At 44.4% G+C, this 16,430-nt stretch overlaps 1 protein-coding gene across 3 annotated transcripts in view; it reads right to left on the reverse strand.

Moving 5' to 3' along the window:
- The window catches only part of dock1 (dedicator of cytokinesis 1), an 85,915-nt gene that overhangs the window by 55,802 nt on the left and 13,683 nt on the right, over positions 1-16,430 (reverse strand). For all 3 annotated transcript variants that reach the window (XM_058060986.2, XM_058060983.2, XM_058060987.2), the window contains exons 13-27: positions 15,988-16,113; positions 15,778-15,902; positions 13,727-13,825; positions 13,036-13,108; positions 11,349-11,452; positions 10,679-10,862; positions 9,689-9,786; positions 8,324-8,413; positions 7,842-7,942; positions 7,641-7,769; positions 6,769-6,877; positions 5,392-5,462; positions 3,231-3,337; positions 2,483-2,610; positions 1,445-1,540 (exon numbers count right to left, since the gene is read on the reverse strand). In XM_058060986.2, the coding sequence (XP_057916969.2) occupies positions 1,445-1,540; positions 2,483-2,610; positions 3,231-3,337; positions 5,392-5,462; positions 6,769-6,877; positions 7,641-7,769; positions 7,842-7,942; positions 8,324-8,413; positions 9,689-9,786; positions 10,679-10,862; positions 11,349-11,452; positions 13,036-13,108; positions 13,727-13,825; positions 15,778-15,902; positions 15,988-16,113 (1,640 nt within the window). The remainder of the gene's footprint in view (positions 1-1,444; positions 1,541-2,482; positions 2,611-3,230; positions 3,338-5,391; positions 5,463-6,768; positions 6,878-7,640; positions 7,770-7,841; positions 7,943-8,323; positions 8,414-9,688; positions 9,787-10,678; positions 10,863-11,348; positions 11,453-13,035; positions 13,109-13,726; positions 13,826-15,777; positions 15,903-15,987; positions 16,114-16,430) is intronic.

Raw genomic sequence — 16,430 nt, forward strand, 5'->3', positions numbered from 1 at the left:
AAACGATAATGCCTCGGTTTTCATACGTTTTCGTCTGCCCTCCTGGACCAAAAGACTAAAGCCAAGTCCCACGCCAAAAGCTTGTTACAGAGACCACAGAGGTAGGTTTCATTAAAGGCTACTTCATGTGCACGGCAAGAGGGACGTAGAGATGGATGTACTCTGTTTAATACGGCCTGATTGCCTTTTAGGCAAAGTGGTGGCCATTCGCCGTATCGCCAAGATGCAGGATCAAAGGCCCCCTGACGGTAAGGGCCTTGGTGATCTTCTGGTGTGTTTGCTTAACTGCAGCCTGTGCTTGGGCAGCAGCTTATTAGGATGCAAGGTTCATGAGTGGAGAGCAGATGAGGTGCTGTTGCGTCCTCTCCTGTTTTGTTGTCCTCTTGGCCTGCAAGCGTTCTCATATTACACCATTCTTACCGCTCGCTTTGTGTGATATTTCAATGAGTGAGTATTCATCCCAGATTCTGACTCCAACAGCAGACTAATTCATATGCAGCTTTGCTGTGCTCTGAATGAACGAGGAAATGAAACGGCTCGCCGTCTGGCTCACAGTTATCTCAGCGCCTCCTAATATTTGAAAAACAGACGCGTGGAGAATCTGGGATTGGATTGGACAACCCCGACTAATGAATAGGAGTGGAAAGCCAGGAGAGGGAGTCCTTGACGAACTCCAGGTTGAGACTGGAAAAGAATCAGGGGGGGTGCTTGGTAAAACGACAGCTCCTTTAGCTTGAGAGTGTGCCCAGTGACGGATGCATGCTGGACATTTGTTGCTAAACGTGAACGCTCACAGGCTACATGAGCAGCTCCTTGCATTGATGATGGTTAGAGACCTAAACGTACCTCCAGCTGTGTCAGACATCGTTTAAGAATAACATAAACTTACCTTCGGTTGACCTAAAGTTTTCGTTGTTTTGTCGCTGTTGTGTTGTTGAGGGTGTCGTAAATGTACCATCATAAAAATACATAACAAGTTTGCATTTATTACCGGTTGTGTCAAAGTCACTCGACAAATGAATACAGAGAGGGTGTTAAAAAAAAAAAAAAGGGGGGCAACAAATCTAAAGTTGGCATTCACAGTCCTTTTGGAGCTCCTCGAAAAATAGATTAAAGTCATGGAAATTGAGCAATGCGTTTATACCATGACGGATGCACAAATTGCTGCCAGGCATCACAAATCTGCTAATGAGTGAGGGATCAGACACGCACTCAGATAACACACACAGAAAAATGGCTCAGGCTGCCAAATGCAGCACACACACACACACACACACACACACACAAGGATCAGCACGACTGGCAGATCAAACCCACTCAGACGGAGTGTGAAAGCAAGACTTTGCCTTTCATGATAGCTCTCAGGAAGCCTCTAATAGTGGAGTGTGTGTGTGTGTGTGTTTGACAAAGATGGAAGGAGGGAGAAAGGATGCTGCCGACTTACAATGTGAGGAGAGTCACGGCCCATGGAGATGACGGTCCGGTTCACAGTCCTCAGCAGCTTCTCCATGATGACCTGCACGTGCCACTGGGTGGGGCCCTGAGCAAATACACAATATGAATATGAGGACAGGACGCAAAAACTAACACTCATTCATTTTCTACCGCTTATCCTCATGGTGGTCGCGGCCATGCTGGAGCCTACCCCGGCTGTCTTCGGGGGAGAGGCGGGGTCCACCCTGGACTGGTGGCCAGCCAATCCCAGGGCACATGTAGACAAACAACCATTCCCACCCACATTCATACCTATGATGATTAAGCCTAATATTTCACTATGTATTGGACACTAAATTGTCAAGATGAATGTCTTTTGCATATGAGGTGTGTTATGAAGCAGAACTGGTGATCGCCGGTGCTTGAAAGTTGCCGAACGCAATGAGAATGAATAGGATTAAAGATGCAGACAAGTCGGAACATCTACATGGGTTAATCCGACACATTTGATATCAATTTGTTGAAATGTAGGATGACTACAGCTTCTGTTTGGACATAAACAAGCGGCAAGCAGCAGAATGGAAAGAAACAGCCACACGTCATTCGCTGATGGTGGGAACACCAAGCTAGGAATTAGCCTGTCTAACATCTAGTTTTCTCCCAGGCATTTGTATTGTCTGTCAAACGTGCAGGATTTTAAGGTTGGCTAGGGTTTGTGAGGACATGGCGCTATGAATGAGCGGTCCGTCTGGGAAATATTTCCCCACACAAACTGGAGGTGTCTGAGCAAAAGTAGGCTAAAATGCAGCATTCCAAATCCATGTCCTCTTTGGACATGGTGAACTGTGAACCTGCGAAACAGGTGATGTACTTCAAGGCACCTCTTTGGAAGAAATAAAACCCGACTATGAGTAGAGACTACATTTGCAATGCCTACACTACAGGGAGGAAGTAAATACACGCAGTAATTAAATGTGGCCACCATACAGTAAACTCCTTGTTTGAGCAGCGTGCACAAGGTCGCCCACAGGGAGCGTTCGTTCCTCACCACGTCCTTCCTGTAGAGCACTTCCAGGATGTCGCTGAGTAGCTGGCAGCAAGCCTTGGGCTCCTCTCGCCTCTCCAGGTGGAACTTCAGCTGCTCTGTCATCAGTGGCAGGAGGATTTCACGGCAATCTGCCAACAAAAATTCACACGGTGACAGAGGCGACATATGCTGACAGATACAGACGGGCGCCGCTCGCTAATGGACTCCTGAAAGCTGGGGAATTGATCAGCTTTTTGCCTTAATATGGAAAAGTGATGTGTGAAACCTGTGAGAATGTCAAAGGCAAATTAAAAGACGCACTGTTGCAAAGAATAAATAAATATGCTAAGTGTTCGTTTTGGCTCATGGGAAGGAAAAGGCTGCTAGCGGAGAAAATGGAACGCTGGCTAGGAAAAACTGCACAACGTACGTCTCGGTGCCTTTTATTGGCTGGTATTCACCCAGTGTGGTAGGTAATCACACTTGGCATGGAGAATGGCATTTCTTCATAGATACCAACCTAATGGATATGCCTGTATTTTGCTGTTGAATGGAGTCCATAGAAAATAAGAAAAATGCGACAAAAAATGTCCTTTTTCTGTACTCCTGCAATTACACTTTGGTGGAGGTCATTGAACACTTCACCCATTGCCTCGAAAAGAAGAAGGTGGGAGTACAGGAAGTTATTATTATTATTATTATTTCTATTAAAAAGGATTTAGACACGGACGTAGGCACCTTGGGTGTGTGTGTGTGTGTGTCTTCTCACCATGATGCGTAAAGAGATCGCTGTGGACGATGTCTATCAGACAGTCCAGCTTCTGCTTCACCAGGCGACCCGGAGGAACCTTCAGGATGAACTCGTTGAACAACTTGCTGTGGTGGTAAAACAAAACATAGGGACAAAGGGTCAACCTCATCAGGCGTCAGTAGGTGCTTGACTGCCTCCGATGGTCGGAAATCATCCAGATGTTCAGCAAGGTTGGGACCAACCAAGCCAGAATTGACTTCAGGATCGATAAAGTGGCGCACTAACCTACCACACTGATTGCCTTGTTATTCTTGGAGCGCATTTCGACGCCAAGTGACCTTTAAGTCCTGAGACACGAGAAAACGTGAGGATCCCAAGCTTTGCCCAAAGATGGTCCAAGAGATAGGAGTATCAAAGAACGCAACCATGAAGTGTTGACACTATTTCAACATTACATTTTTATTGGTAGTTGTATTGGTGTCTTGTATTGTTTACTTGCTACCTTTTGAGTATTAACGTGCTGCGTGATGAGTTAAGGACTCTTTGTAAGATGACACCGTGAGTCAGACTGTTATATTGAGTAATAAGCTCCTGTATTTTCCAATGGGTTGACAAGCTCGTTGAGATTTCACTGATAGCTCAAGACTGGCTAGCCTTAAATTAGCCGCAAAGCTGTAGTTTAAAGTTTAAGATAAAAGTAGTGGCTTACACAGCGGAAATGATGATGCATAAACAAACATTGCCTTGACTAGACCAGATACACCCAACCATGATTCCTGGGGCTTTTTGCAATAAAATTAAGCTAATATAATAAAATTCTCGGGTCAGGCAGTGTGAACAAAGCGTGAAATGTGTGAAATGACGACAGCGTACGTTTTCAGCAGGCTCATTGTAGTGACAATGAAGCACAGCACACCCACAGTACAAGAACTGAATATCGCTGGCACATGAAGTAAAGTGTGGGCGTTGCGAGGCCTTCAACGTCGACAGGTTCGCTACGAAACAAAGTCGCCGCCTCAAACGGCAACTTACAAAGCATCCTCGTCTGCTGATGTACGTTTCCCCTTGTTAAGCCATTCACGCGTCAACGCCGCAGACATCAAACTGTGTGCGTCAGAGAAACACAGAAAATGCCCACACACATATACTGTATCTATATGTATGTGTGTGTATATATAGTACTATATACATACTGTATCTATATGTATGTGAGTGTATATATAGTAGTATATATATATAGTAGTATATATATATACACACACACACACACGTATGTGAAACGTAAGTGTCAGGATGCTCGTTATGTCAGCGAGCATTGGACGAAGGAGCAGAGGAAAAGGTGCTGGCAGAGGATGAAAGTGGCCTCCTCGCCCACGAGGCTTCAATTTAGCAGCCTCCAGCTCAGCGGCTCGGGCCAGTTTTGGCGTTAAGAACGGGAGCAGCTGATGCCGCCTCGACATGGTCAGTCAGTAAAATAAGCTGTGATTTGCAGTTAAGGGGGAAACCTTGCTGCTTTTTAGAAATAGCGGTCTTGTCATAATCCTTATATGGTCATGATAAAGCCTCAGGACCTCAGAAAGACGTGCAGGAATCCCATTTTTATTTATTAATTATGTTTGTAGTGAAGGCATACAATAAAATTCATACTATACTGTAAGCCTTTCTATCCATTCATCTGTTTTATATGTTGCTGTGAAGATCCTTGCTGGAGAGTAGCAAGTTGACCTGTTTATGGTTCATCCCTAACTTTGTGTGACTTGTGGATGTTTCAGCGTCCCAACAGGATGACAAAGATATGAATTTGCACACAGCTCTGCCGATGGGCTGAGGTAGTCATTTCCCTGATGCACTGCCAGCTGGGACTGCAACAGCAGACTAAATATTTGCAGAATTTAACAAAGGTTTATTGGATTGTGATTGCTGTCTGCACATTTGAATAGCGGCAGCAAAGGAGTGCAGCAAGCTGGGAAGTGCACTCAACCAATGGCCTCTTTTACTGACTGGAAAGGAGACTGAGGATGTGAACCTTCGACTTTTTTTTTTTTTTAACAGAACAGATGGAGGACCTCGAGGGCCTTTATTTATCACAAAGGTTTAGTTGATCACTGATTTATGTTGTGTTTTTGTTCACTTAGAACAGTACATAATTGAATGAAAGGAGGTGCCAGTGCTTTCTTACCTTAGTTCCTTTGGGTCAAACACCAGCTTGACGTCATTAACGATAGAAGGAATGTATTTCAGAGCGGCACCCTGAAAAGAAATAACAACTCAGTGGGATCATTTACAAATTAATTTTATGTAGTTTTGCATGTCGACTATTAAAGACTTTCCTCAGTTTGTTATATTGTTTTTATTCATTTTATTAAAGGTTTGGCATCTCAAACTCGTAATAATATCAGTTTGATATGAATAAAACTCCCGATGATCAACCAGTTTGGGGAAGAACGGAAGGTAGATTGGAGAAGACACAGCCCTTATACTGTAGGAAGAAACCTGCTTGGGCCTAAATGCCCGGTACCCTCTGCCGTTTACTGCAAAGTAACCACGTGACATCTATTATTGCTTCAACGAGGAATAAATCTCCTTGAGGTTGACTTTTAAGGGGGAACTCCACGCCTTCATGGCTGCTGCCCCAGATCAGTTCTTAATTTAGTGACTGTAAAGACTAATATGGCACCCAATTACACAGCAAGCGCCCCCTAATTGCCTGTGGAGCTTCCAGTATGGTTGAGCGTGCATACATATCTGCTGACTAGGTGTGCGAAGGTGACTCCACAGATGCAGGATGAGAAAATGCAAGCACACATACATACTGTAGCTACTGTATATACAGGATGTATCCAAAAAGTAGACTCTCCTAAAGTTCCAATTGAATGAACTTTCTTGATTGCATAATTGCATGCATGACAGAACACAGGCCCGTTTTCCAGTGGGCAAAAAAGGGTTAACGTTAAATGTGATGCTAAATGAGAATTTTGGTTCTTCTACACTGCAATACCCAGATTGGCCCGTCGTTACACGCTACTTGCACTGGGGTAAGGCCAACTTAGTCTCAACACGACGCACAGTTGCGCTCTCTTCTGCAGAGTCTACAGTTTTTGATACACCCTGTAGAGAGACTTGGAGGCAAAAGATGGCAAGATAAATACCTTTAGGAGCAGCTAAAGAGAAGAAAGCCAGAGGACACCCCGGTTCACAGGACAGTGAAGGTCAGAAGGATGGAAAAAACAGGAAGGAAATAACAGGTATAGTCGTACAGATAGGATGTATCAAACAGCATGCCTGTGAAAGGTGGACTATCAGGAAGTCATGGGCTGCACATGCTTTCTTGTGTTAAAATATCAAATCAGACTTTCAATTCATTAGCAGTGAGTTTGGCTACACTTGAAAGTAGTTGAAAGTATGTGCAGTCCTTGCAGGGGAGACCACGTGGAAAGGAAAGGTGGCTCAAAGAGGAAAGAAAGACATGAACTTCATCTCACGGAGCTTTTCATCCTAAGCCAATCCACAGGGGACGATGATGACCCGCCGTACCATTCACACAATACGCGCCTACCTTCACCATGCCCGTGCTCTCAGAGTTGCTGTTCATCATGTCGTTAAAGGAAGTGAAGAGGCTCCTCAAGGACTCCATGAAGTCGGCCTCTCCTTTGTTCTCGTAGAGCCTGGGGAGGGGGAGACAGTGCTCAGTATGTACACTATATACATGTTTTTCTATTTGATATTATATAATGTCATTTAAAAATATAAATATATATAATTACAATGCAATATTCAAAATATACAGCATAATAAGTACATTTTATTATATTTGATATTATACAATATATGCCATTTTAAAATGAGACTTTAATATGAAAATATCCATCATACATAATAAAATATATTAAAAATATTCATATATTAAAATATAAAAAATACCAAATATATATATATTAAAAATCTGTCATATCAAATACCATACTTTGTTTCTTTCGGCTTCTTCCTGATTACGGAGTCGCCACAGCAGGTCTTTTTGATCCGCATCCTGATTTTTGGCTTGAGCCCTTTATATTCCGGATGCCCTTCCTGAATACCGATGATGCTGACTATACTAGAATACAACTTCTTGGTACAAGCCAATAATGTCCTGGTTTAAAATCAATGAATGAAAAATATTTTTACTAAATAATCCTCTCCAGTATCAATTAGAGCAAAGTTAATGTGATAAAATCTTGTTTAAGTCTGAGAATGTGCTTATTGATCATTTATCCGGTTATATATGTACATATATATGTACATATATATGTACATAAGAAAGTGGAAAAGGTAGAAAAGCCAATATAACCAGCGCCTTGTAATAAAGCTTTATGGGAATTGCACCATCCTAATGAAGCAAGGGGCTGTTACAGCAGATACATCATTTCGTTTATTGGCATCACCACGTACTGGTTGAAGAGCACCCTGGAGCGTACGATGAACTTGAAAATGTACTCCAGAGCCTTCATGGCCTTCAGCAGCTGCTCAGTCAGCTTCTCTGCATTGTCCACGTAGTTCTTCAGAACCTTAGTCAGCTTCCTGCCAACACAGCGCAACTCCTCAGATAAGCTCAAGGTGGTCATGTGATCTATTCACGGAGGGCTAACTCACGTGTAGGCCAGCGTGGCGCTGAAATGCTTGCGGATGTAGGTCTCCAGAACGGGGTTGAAGTGCTGGAACTTGCGGTCGGCGATGAGACCAATGATGAACACCTTGGCGAAGAAGTACAGTTATTTAGAATACTATGATTAGAACTCTTCTACTACTAAGGTACTGTTTTCACTACTAAGGAGTGAAAATGGGCCTGAAGATGCAAACTTACTGTGTCATTATTACTTTTCTGACTGATACGCCACATTCTTGACTTAAAATATGTTTTTGGAATGTGGTAGGAAACCGTGGTACCCGGAGAAAACCCACGCATGCACAGGGAGAACGTGCGACTCCACACAGAGATGCCTAAGCGGAGAATCGAAACCTGGTCTTCCCGATCTCCGGACATTGTTGCGTTGTTTATGTTGCGGCATCATTGTTTAAACATTATTACAAGTTTAAGATGCTACAAAAACAGCCTCTTCCACTTGTCTGCTTACCAAGGCATCAAACACCAGCGTGTCAAACGTGTCACTGTCCGAGTTCTCCATCATGATGTTGAAGAGGGCGTCCAGGGTGTCTTGCAGGAACTAGAAGGAAGGACACACGAGGAGTTGATATAATGTAAACAAGACCACGCAGGGCCTCTTTCCTTGCATTCGTTGTCAGCGTTTGAAAGCAAATGTTCTTTTTAAAATGCTAATCCGGCGAGCGACACAAAGATGCAGAACGCCATCAGATTGTTTATCTGTCATATCGCGAGGAGTGAGTTGTGTCAAGAAGCGTGGATCTTTGGTGATGAGACAGCTCTGCACAGACGCCGAAGGCAGCAAACTCCGCGATGCTGCAACCTCTCCGGGGAGGCGCGCTCCGTTTGCTCAGCCAATTCGGCGACAGGGAACAATCTCGCCACCGTCGCGGCGCGTCTGACAAACAAACACGCCATGTGGAGGCGAGACTCCCACTCCGTCTCACAAGCTGTGACCAGATCCCCAGGAGAGGAATCCCATTAAGGAATGATTTATGCAGGAGCTAATCTTGACACAAGTATCTGATCTTGGTGTAAGAGGATAACCATTAGGGCCTTTAAATGAAATTGTTATCTCATTTTACGGCCACAGATTCCCGGCGCTTGTGGCTGGGCTTGTAGTTGGCTAATGTGTGGCTGAGCGTAATCACACCCCTGTGGTTTAATGAAGCGGTCCTGCTGTGGCAGTGGCATCCATCTGGAGCCGATCACCGTAACTACTTCGTCCGCAGAGTGATGTACTCGGGAGGGTGCTACTGAAGGCAGGGTGCTTTTCCCGCTCAAACTAAAACACACTTTCTTTCCATTCCAAGCACAACTAAGTAGAACTTGACATGACGGGATTTGCCCGTAATTCTATACGCTAAAGATTATAGTCAGTGTTAAAATTAAAAGATGGTCAATTAAGCCTTTTTGAAAATGAGCATTTTATTTATCATATAAAAAAATTGTTTAATGTACATTATCATAATTCTCATTTCTCAATTCTCATCATTTAAATAAGAATTAGTAATATTATATTTTTTATTACAATATTACAAGTAAATTTTTAATAAAAAAAAATATTTATGATTTTTGGCCTCGATCAGTCCAGGGTGTACCCCACCTCTCCACCAAAGGCAGCTGGGATAGGCTCCAGCATACCACTGTGACCGCATTGAGGATAAGCGGCATAGATTTTGGGATGTTTTTGGTAGGTGACCCTAGCTCCTAGGATCATTGGGACACACGAACCACCAGGGTAGGTGGTAGCTCAGGGAGGAGATGATATTTAATTAGTTTTGTTTCGGATTAGGGTTAGTGTGACAAAGTGTAAAATCAAATCAACAACCCGGACCTTGACCACCTCTCCGCCTTCCACCTTCATCAGCTGTCGCAGGTTCTGCTGCAGGAGGCTGGTGTTGGAGCGCCACTTCAGCAGGCCCAGTAGGTCCACTGGGAAAACACGCAGATAAACAAATATTAACAAAGTCCACGTTGTGTTCTGCATTTCTGGCTTCCTTTGCTACAAAGCCCTACATGTCTAATAATGTTTCATCCCAAGAAGCCCAAACACAAACTACTGATGATTTAATCTCATTCCATATACTGAAGGAATTATACAAGAAAAGTCATTAAAGTCATTAAAGTAAACATCAACTCAGGCAGGCAGGGGCCACAAAAGAATAGCTAATTCTGGGACACAAGAAGGTGACGACGTTGTCGCGTAATTGGAATGTAAAAGACTTTGAATTAACATATGAATATTTACTTGCAACAAAAGTGGCCTTCTGTTGGTTTGAATGATCGAACACAAAAAGCAACTCTCAAAGGCGGCGACCTTGATGTTTAAAAATGTACTGTTTTGTTTTTGGTTTTTTATATATATGATGGGACAGAATTGAATAAGCAGGTAAGGTTTTTCTGTGAATAAAAGATGTTGATTCGTCACTGCTTTTCTATCAGGCCGACTGCAGGGATATTAAAGATTGAATCGTTGATGTCATGTTTTTCTTCATGGACACTCGCCTCTGCTGATTGCAGACGAGTACTGCACTCCTCTTTCCAACTCCAGCTCATCCAGAACCCAATAAAACATCATAATTGTGCCCAAATTAAAGACAGAAACCAATTTTTGCGCTTGTTTAGACTTGAGGTACAGTGCATTTGAATGTAATCCAAATTAACATCGTTCCTTGATTTTTTCCCCTTGAAGTCCCAAGGACTAGTTGGCCAAAAAGGGCCTTTGCACCCTATTGCTGCTTCTCAGGGCCAATTAATAATAATAATAATAATCATAATAAACATTGCTATGATTGGTGCATCCACCAAGTAAAGAGGTGGTTACCATTTTGCGTGAGCTTGGTGGAGCAGACCAAGGTGGAGATCTGGAAGGAGTCTTTGCTGACGGTGCAGTTGCCCAGATTCTGCGTGCTCTTGCCCGTGGCGGAGTAGCCCTTCTCTTCCAGTTCCATCTTGGTGGCGGGCAGGTTCAAGTAGAGGGACGAGTCCTCCAGCCTCTTTGCTTCAGCCTAGAAAATCAGTTTATTTGCACATTGAAGGCACGTCTCTGCAGTGCGACTGGAATATTGATTTCCTGACAGTTCTCGTTGAGAAGGGACTTGAATGTCGTTTGTATTGAATGTTTTCAAATAGTTATCTTGGAGGAGTTGTTTCTGTTTTGAAAGGCATTACATGTTCAAAACAAGCCCAAAAGTCCAAAGCCCCAAAAATATACTGCTTTAGTTCTGTAAAGTACTTGGAATATGAAAGAATTGTATCATGTGTTCATAATGTAGTATAGTCCTAGAGAACAAAAAACAATACTTCCTGGACTAGATCATTTGGAGGAACGCCAACTCACAGCGGACAATAACGGACAAAAAACACATTTAAAATGACATTAGAGGCCCCGGTCCAACAATCCAATTAGACTGGCCACCACACAAGCCTCCATAGAAGACAGTTATAGATTATTTATACACCCCACCGGGTCGCCTGCTGCAGCGTGTTCATACCTTGTATACGGTCAGATCATGCTCACCGTCCCTCAGGGTGGTCCCGTCGTACCTCATTAGCTTCACAAAAGACAAGGCGAAGATCTTCTCCGATTTGTCTTTGGCTGCGAGGGAGACAGAAAACAAGAGAACCATCAGGAGAATACATACGTGATCAGAGACGACCACGGCGTCATGCAAGTGTACAAGCAGGAGACTTCCAACTGTCCTGTAAGCGAGCGTTCAGGTCAGGCGGCATAAATCTTCATCACCCATCAACAAGCACAAATTTACACGCGGTGGAATGACGCAATTCAGATTGTCCCGGCGATTCTATCTGCATAAATTCCCCGTGTATTGGTTTGTCGCTTGGAGTCACGGCCGTGAGTAACGGCTCGGCTGGCTTGGCAGGAGCCACTGGAGGGAAAGGCTGTGCACAACGTGGATGGAAGGAAGTCCATTTCAGGCTAGATTTATTTTGGTGAGCCAATCAAAGTTACATTTGTAGTGAAAGATGTGCAGCCTGTTTGACCTGAAAGTTAGAATGTCAGTTCAGCTTATTGTTGAGGGGGCGCTGTGGATCCTTTTTTTTTTTTTTTAGTACGCATAATCACACAGTAAAACGGGGTGTGCATCCCTTACATCCACGACAGAGTCAGCATGATGCGGACCGACAACAATACAGCCATAGTCTGACGCCCCGTGTTAGGGTCAGGCCGGCTCACGGACACAAGACCGTAGAGGCGTACGGACTCCGGGGGCGGCCATGACGAACTGATCTGTCGCTGCCGCACACGTTCAGCCTTGGCCACGAGCGACAGCGGCAGCAGAAACAGTATCGAGTCAGACAGAGGTGATACTGATGACTTCTTTTCCGAAGAAGAATCCTTTTGGAAGAACCCATTGTTGTAGCTGTTGACCCATTGCCATTTTGGAGGTTTTCTTTTTTACAGAGCATAGTTGGCTAGTTTTTTAGACATCACATCAGCAAAAGCACGAACTAATTGGAATTGGTGAAAAGATGTTGATATGGGACCTTTCAGAAAACTCTGGAAAGTGTTACAGAGTGTCTGTGAATGCATCTTTTATTCAACACATATTCATACGCAGCCAGGCAGGCTATTATACTACAAGACATTTTGTGCCATATCAGCACGTCCCTGCAGTCAGAGTTGCTCGAGGCCGATGGGTTTCTGTAAAAACCGTTACAGCGGGACGCAGTAAGTCAAAGTGTTTGAAAGGCATGGGATGACACACCTCCAGCATACCTGGGAGGATGGAGAGAAATGGGAGGATGGCTGCAGAGGAAGATAGCATTTTTTTAACGGGCTGAGAGGGATTCTTCGCTTCACTGACACCCTGCTTTAGCTTTAGCTTTAGAGCCGATTGTTTCGCAGAGAGAGCCCTGTAACGACTCCTAGAGTCTCGTCCAAAAAGACCAGGCTTGCCCAGGTCGGGGCACAGCGAGAAGAACGGCCACGGCATGTGGCGAGCAGACGGGGTTGTGAGGCTGCCAGGATAAGCTTCCTTGCCTCAACAATTAGACGAAGAACAGTGGCTGCATTCAGGTACAAATGTTCCCAATTCTCGCTGCAATTCACAGGGGAGGACATCAATGTGACACAACGTGAAAGGCAATTTTATAGACCATATGCTGGACAGGACAGAGCCCATTGTTTATATTTTAGCATCCATTTTTAGTACTTACAGTCCTGCGATGAACGGTGGCGAAAGGTAAAGCGCAAGTGGCTCCGATTCACGTCCTCGATGGGAATGGCAACCTGAAATGATGTCAACGTGTCAAAAATATTCTTCCTATGGCCGAAAGCGTTGGCCTTCAAAGTATGAACATGATATCTGGAGCATAGATTTTTTTTTTACATGAAACTATAAGCCCTCTAAACAGAAGAGGTGGTGTCCGCCATCAGCCATCATGCTAATATGACTTTCTCGATGGGAAGAGTGGCCGCTAACAAGCTGTTTGGACACCAGACAGGCAATCGACCCATTATTAATGCAGGACGTTTGTTCCCCAGCCACGCTGGGCAACAACACAAGTGTGACCACCCCCAGGGAGACAACAGGCAGGGACATAAACAGGGAGCTTCCACACACACACAAACAATTTGGAAGTGAGGAAGTGAGTGTGAATGTGGTATATTCAATTCTTACCACGATATAACTGTTTATCTTTTGGAAAATGATTACTTTCAGTGCTCACAGTCTATTTACTGTTTACTCATTCACTAAATTTGCAAGTTAGCATATTAGATTAGAAGGTTTTGACATTTTCTTTACTTTTCTGATGCTGCTGCACCACTGCTCTCGAATAAGGAAGCTGTATCTTGAACTACTAATAAGGAAACGTGTGGGCTGCACGGTGGATTTTAAGGACATACCTTAATGGTTTCAAACCAGCGTGGCTGCTTGACTTGGTAGTAGATGACAGACTTGTATTCACTGATCCCGTCATCTCCAGCACCGGGAAAAATGACATTCTAGAAGAAAGAAAAGAAAAGAAAGCACATCATGAAACAGTTTAAATGGAGGACACACTACATTATAATATTCATCACCGACTTGAAAATTTGGACTAAAAAATGCACTCCCCCCGGAGGGCGTGTGGCCTTTAAATGAAGTCTCTTTGCAGCGTGTGCTTAAGCACCTGGCTGCAAATCTCATCCTAGCCGGAAGGATTTGAAAGATAAATTAGAAATAAATGATTTAGGGCGGGTAAAAGCGGCTGGGAAAGTGGACCGTTGCACCTGCTCCAGTGTGCATATGGTAAACAGACCCTGCTGCATGAGGGAAGTGTGGCGGCCATGCTAGCTTAGCTTTGTTTCCTATCAATCTGCCAGCAACTACCCCACTAGTGCGCTACCGCTGAGCTACGCTAATGGCTTTTGACAAGCAGCAATTATGAGGAATAACAGCCCCCCCTTCCTTCCCACACACACACACACAAAACCGGTGTCTGGTAGGGCTTGGGGGGGAGGGGAGGGGGTGTCACCCGTCTCTCACTCCCTGCCACCTGGATTGAAGTGGCCAGGATTCAGGACAGGCCCCAATCTTAGCCAGTGTGGCCACAGGTGAGAAGAGAGGTGGGTGTTAATGCGTCAAGCATGATAAGAGGCCGCTCGCCGCACTACATCACAAAGCCTTTCGGCGACAGGAGGACGATGACAAAAAAATCCAGCGGCGGTGAGATAAATGAAGAATAATGGAGGAGATAAGATGGGCAAAAGAGGCAAAAGGAAGTAGAAAAAGGAGCACGGTGCACTCGTTAATTTCCACTTTATAGCTCAATCGGCTCAATGTCAGCGAGTACAAGACTCGACTTGTACCTCATTTGCATATTCCACAGCAGGAATGATTTGTCCACAACATCAACTCTATTCCATTCCAGACATTTTTGATGAGTGTGACTGATTTTTCAAGCCACACTGATTATTGTTTTCTTGGGTTATATAGACATGGTACCAAAGTAAAGATTAGACTCTCATCTCTGGGATTGGCTGGCCACCAGTCCAGGGTGGACCCCGCCTCTCGCCACAAGACAGCTGGGATAGGCTCCAGCACACCCACAACTCTTGTGAGGATAAGCGGTAGAAAATGAATGAATGAATAAAAATTCTTATCAAATGGGACGGTTAATTGCAAAAGTAGCTTGGAAGCTAATTAGGAAAAGGCTTCACTGCTGACATTCCCAGCTTGCAATCCACGGCTAGAGACATCTAAAAGCATGAATCATGGCATCTGCACTTACACAATAATCACTAGTCCTTGCATCTCCTCGGCTCCGCTGGGTCAAATCAAAGTTGAGGGCCTAAGACTAATGTGTATAATTGAGGGAAGCAGACCATAATCACCCTCTCCACTGATGAGCTGCCTGTGGGCGGCCTTACAGGCAACTTTTCACGTTATCATAACTCCTCCTCTATGAAATCACACCGGGTACAATCATAGCACACGTACACACATACAGTATTTGCAGGGATATTTATACACACACACTTTCTGCTGCAAAGCTCCCATGCTCCCTATTAGCAGACAACCTCTGCAGTAGAAGAGGGAGCGTCCAGCAAGGGTCAGCAATAATTAAACAAAAAAAGGGGGCCACTGACTGGAGTCTCCAAGGGGCGCTAAAGATTAATTAGGACACGAGACACTAGAAGTGTGCGAGTCTTGGACAAAATGGGACTCGTGGGTACTCGTCTCCATTAACTTGTTCACAAAAAGAAACCAGTTAAAATGTTACTGTTTCTCCACCAAATAGCGGGGAGCGGTAAACGGTTGGGGGGGCATGAGAGGCAGCGAGAACTTTCAATATGATTTCTCAATAGTATTTCTAATTTTCTAAGGAGTCATAGAAACAGAAGTGTTTGTGGAGAGCTTTGATGGTAAGCCATATCAAGATGATTTACATCAGGAATACATTTCTTCTTCATACCTCCAATTTTTTGCCGTCCTCGTCATACACGGACATGGTGACCTCCACATTTTTGGGTGTGGTCTTGCTCCCTTTGTCAAAGTCTCCCTGGACCAGAGTCAGGTAGATGTCGTTCCTGACATCACCTTTGGGAAGCACGCAAGGAAACCATAGCAGTGAGACCAAACTCTGTGTCTTTCCGGAAGAAAGCGGAAAGAAGGTTCAACCAACCTGGCATGATAATCTCGGGAAAGCCCATCTTGCGCGCCACCGCCGTGGAGCGGTCCACCAGGTGAGGAAAGTCCTTCCGGATCTGATGGATGTCACCGGGAAGCAGCTTGAGGGTGACCCACAGGCCTGGGGATGTCAAAGGTCAAAGAGGGAGGGCCTTAAACTGCAGGTAACTGAACAGAGGTGTGGAATGGTGCATTTAAAGTTCTTTCTAGTTCCACTACGCTTGGACAGGTTTTCCTAAATGCATTCTTCCCGCTTCGCTCTCACTTGAGAGCCCTCATGTTGTTCCCAAACATGTGCAAGTCATAGACAATCTGCTAGCAAGTGCTCCATTTATCCAAGTATAGTATGTACAGCTAGCTTCTGACATCACCAGTAGATGGGGCGCCATTTTTGAACATTTAGAGTCAACAAACAAAAACAAGCTGCGGGCTGAAATT

The sequence above is a fragment of the Doryrhamphus excisus genome, unplaced genomic scaffold (assembly GCF_037039965.1).
Source record: "Doryrhamphus excisus strain RoL-2023G ecotype Guam unplaced genomic scaffold, RoL_Dexc_Guam_v1.1 HiC_scaffold_24, whole genome shotgun sequence".
Taxonomy (NCBI): Eukaryota; Metazoa; Chordata; class Actinopteri; order Syngnathiformes; family Syngnathidae; genus Doryrhamphus; species Doryrhamphus excisus.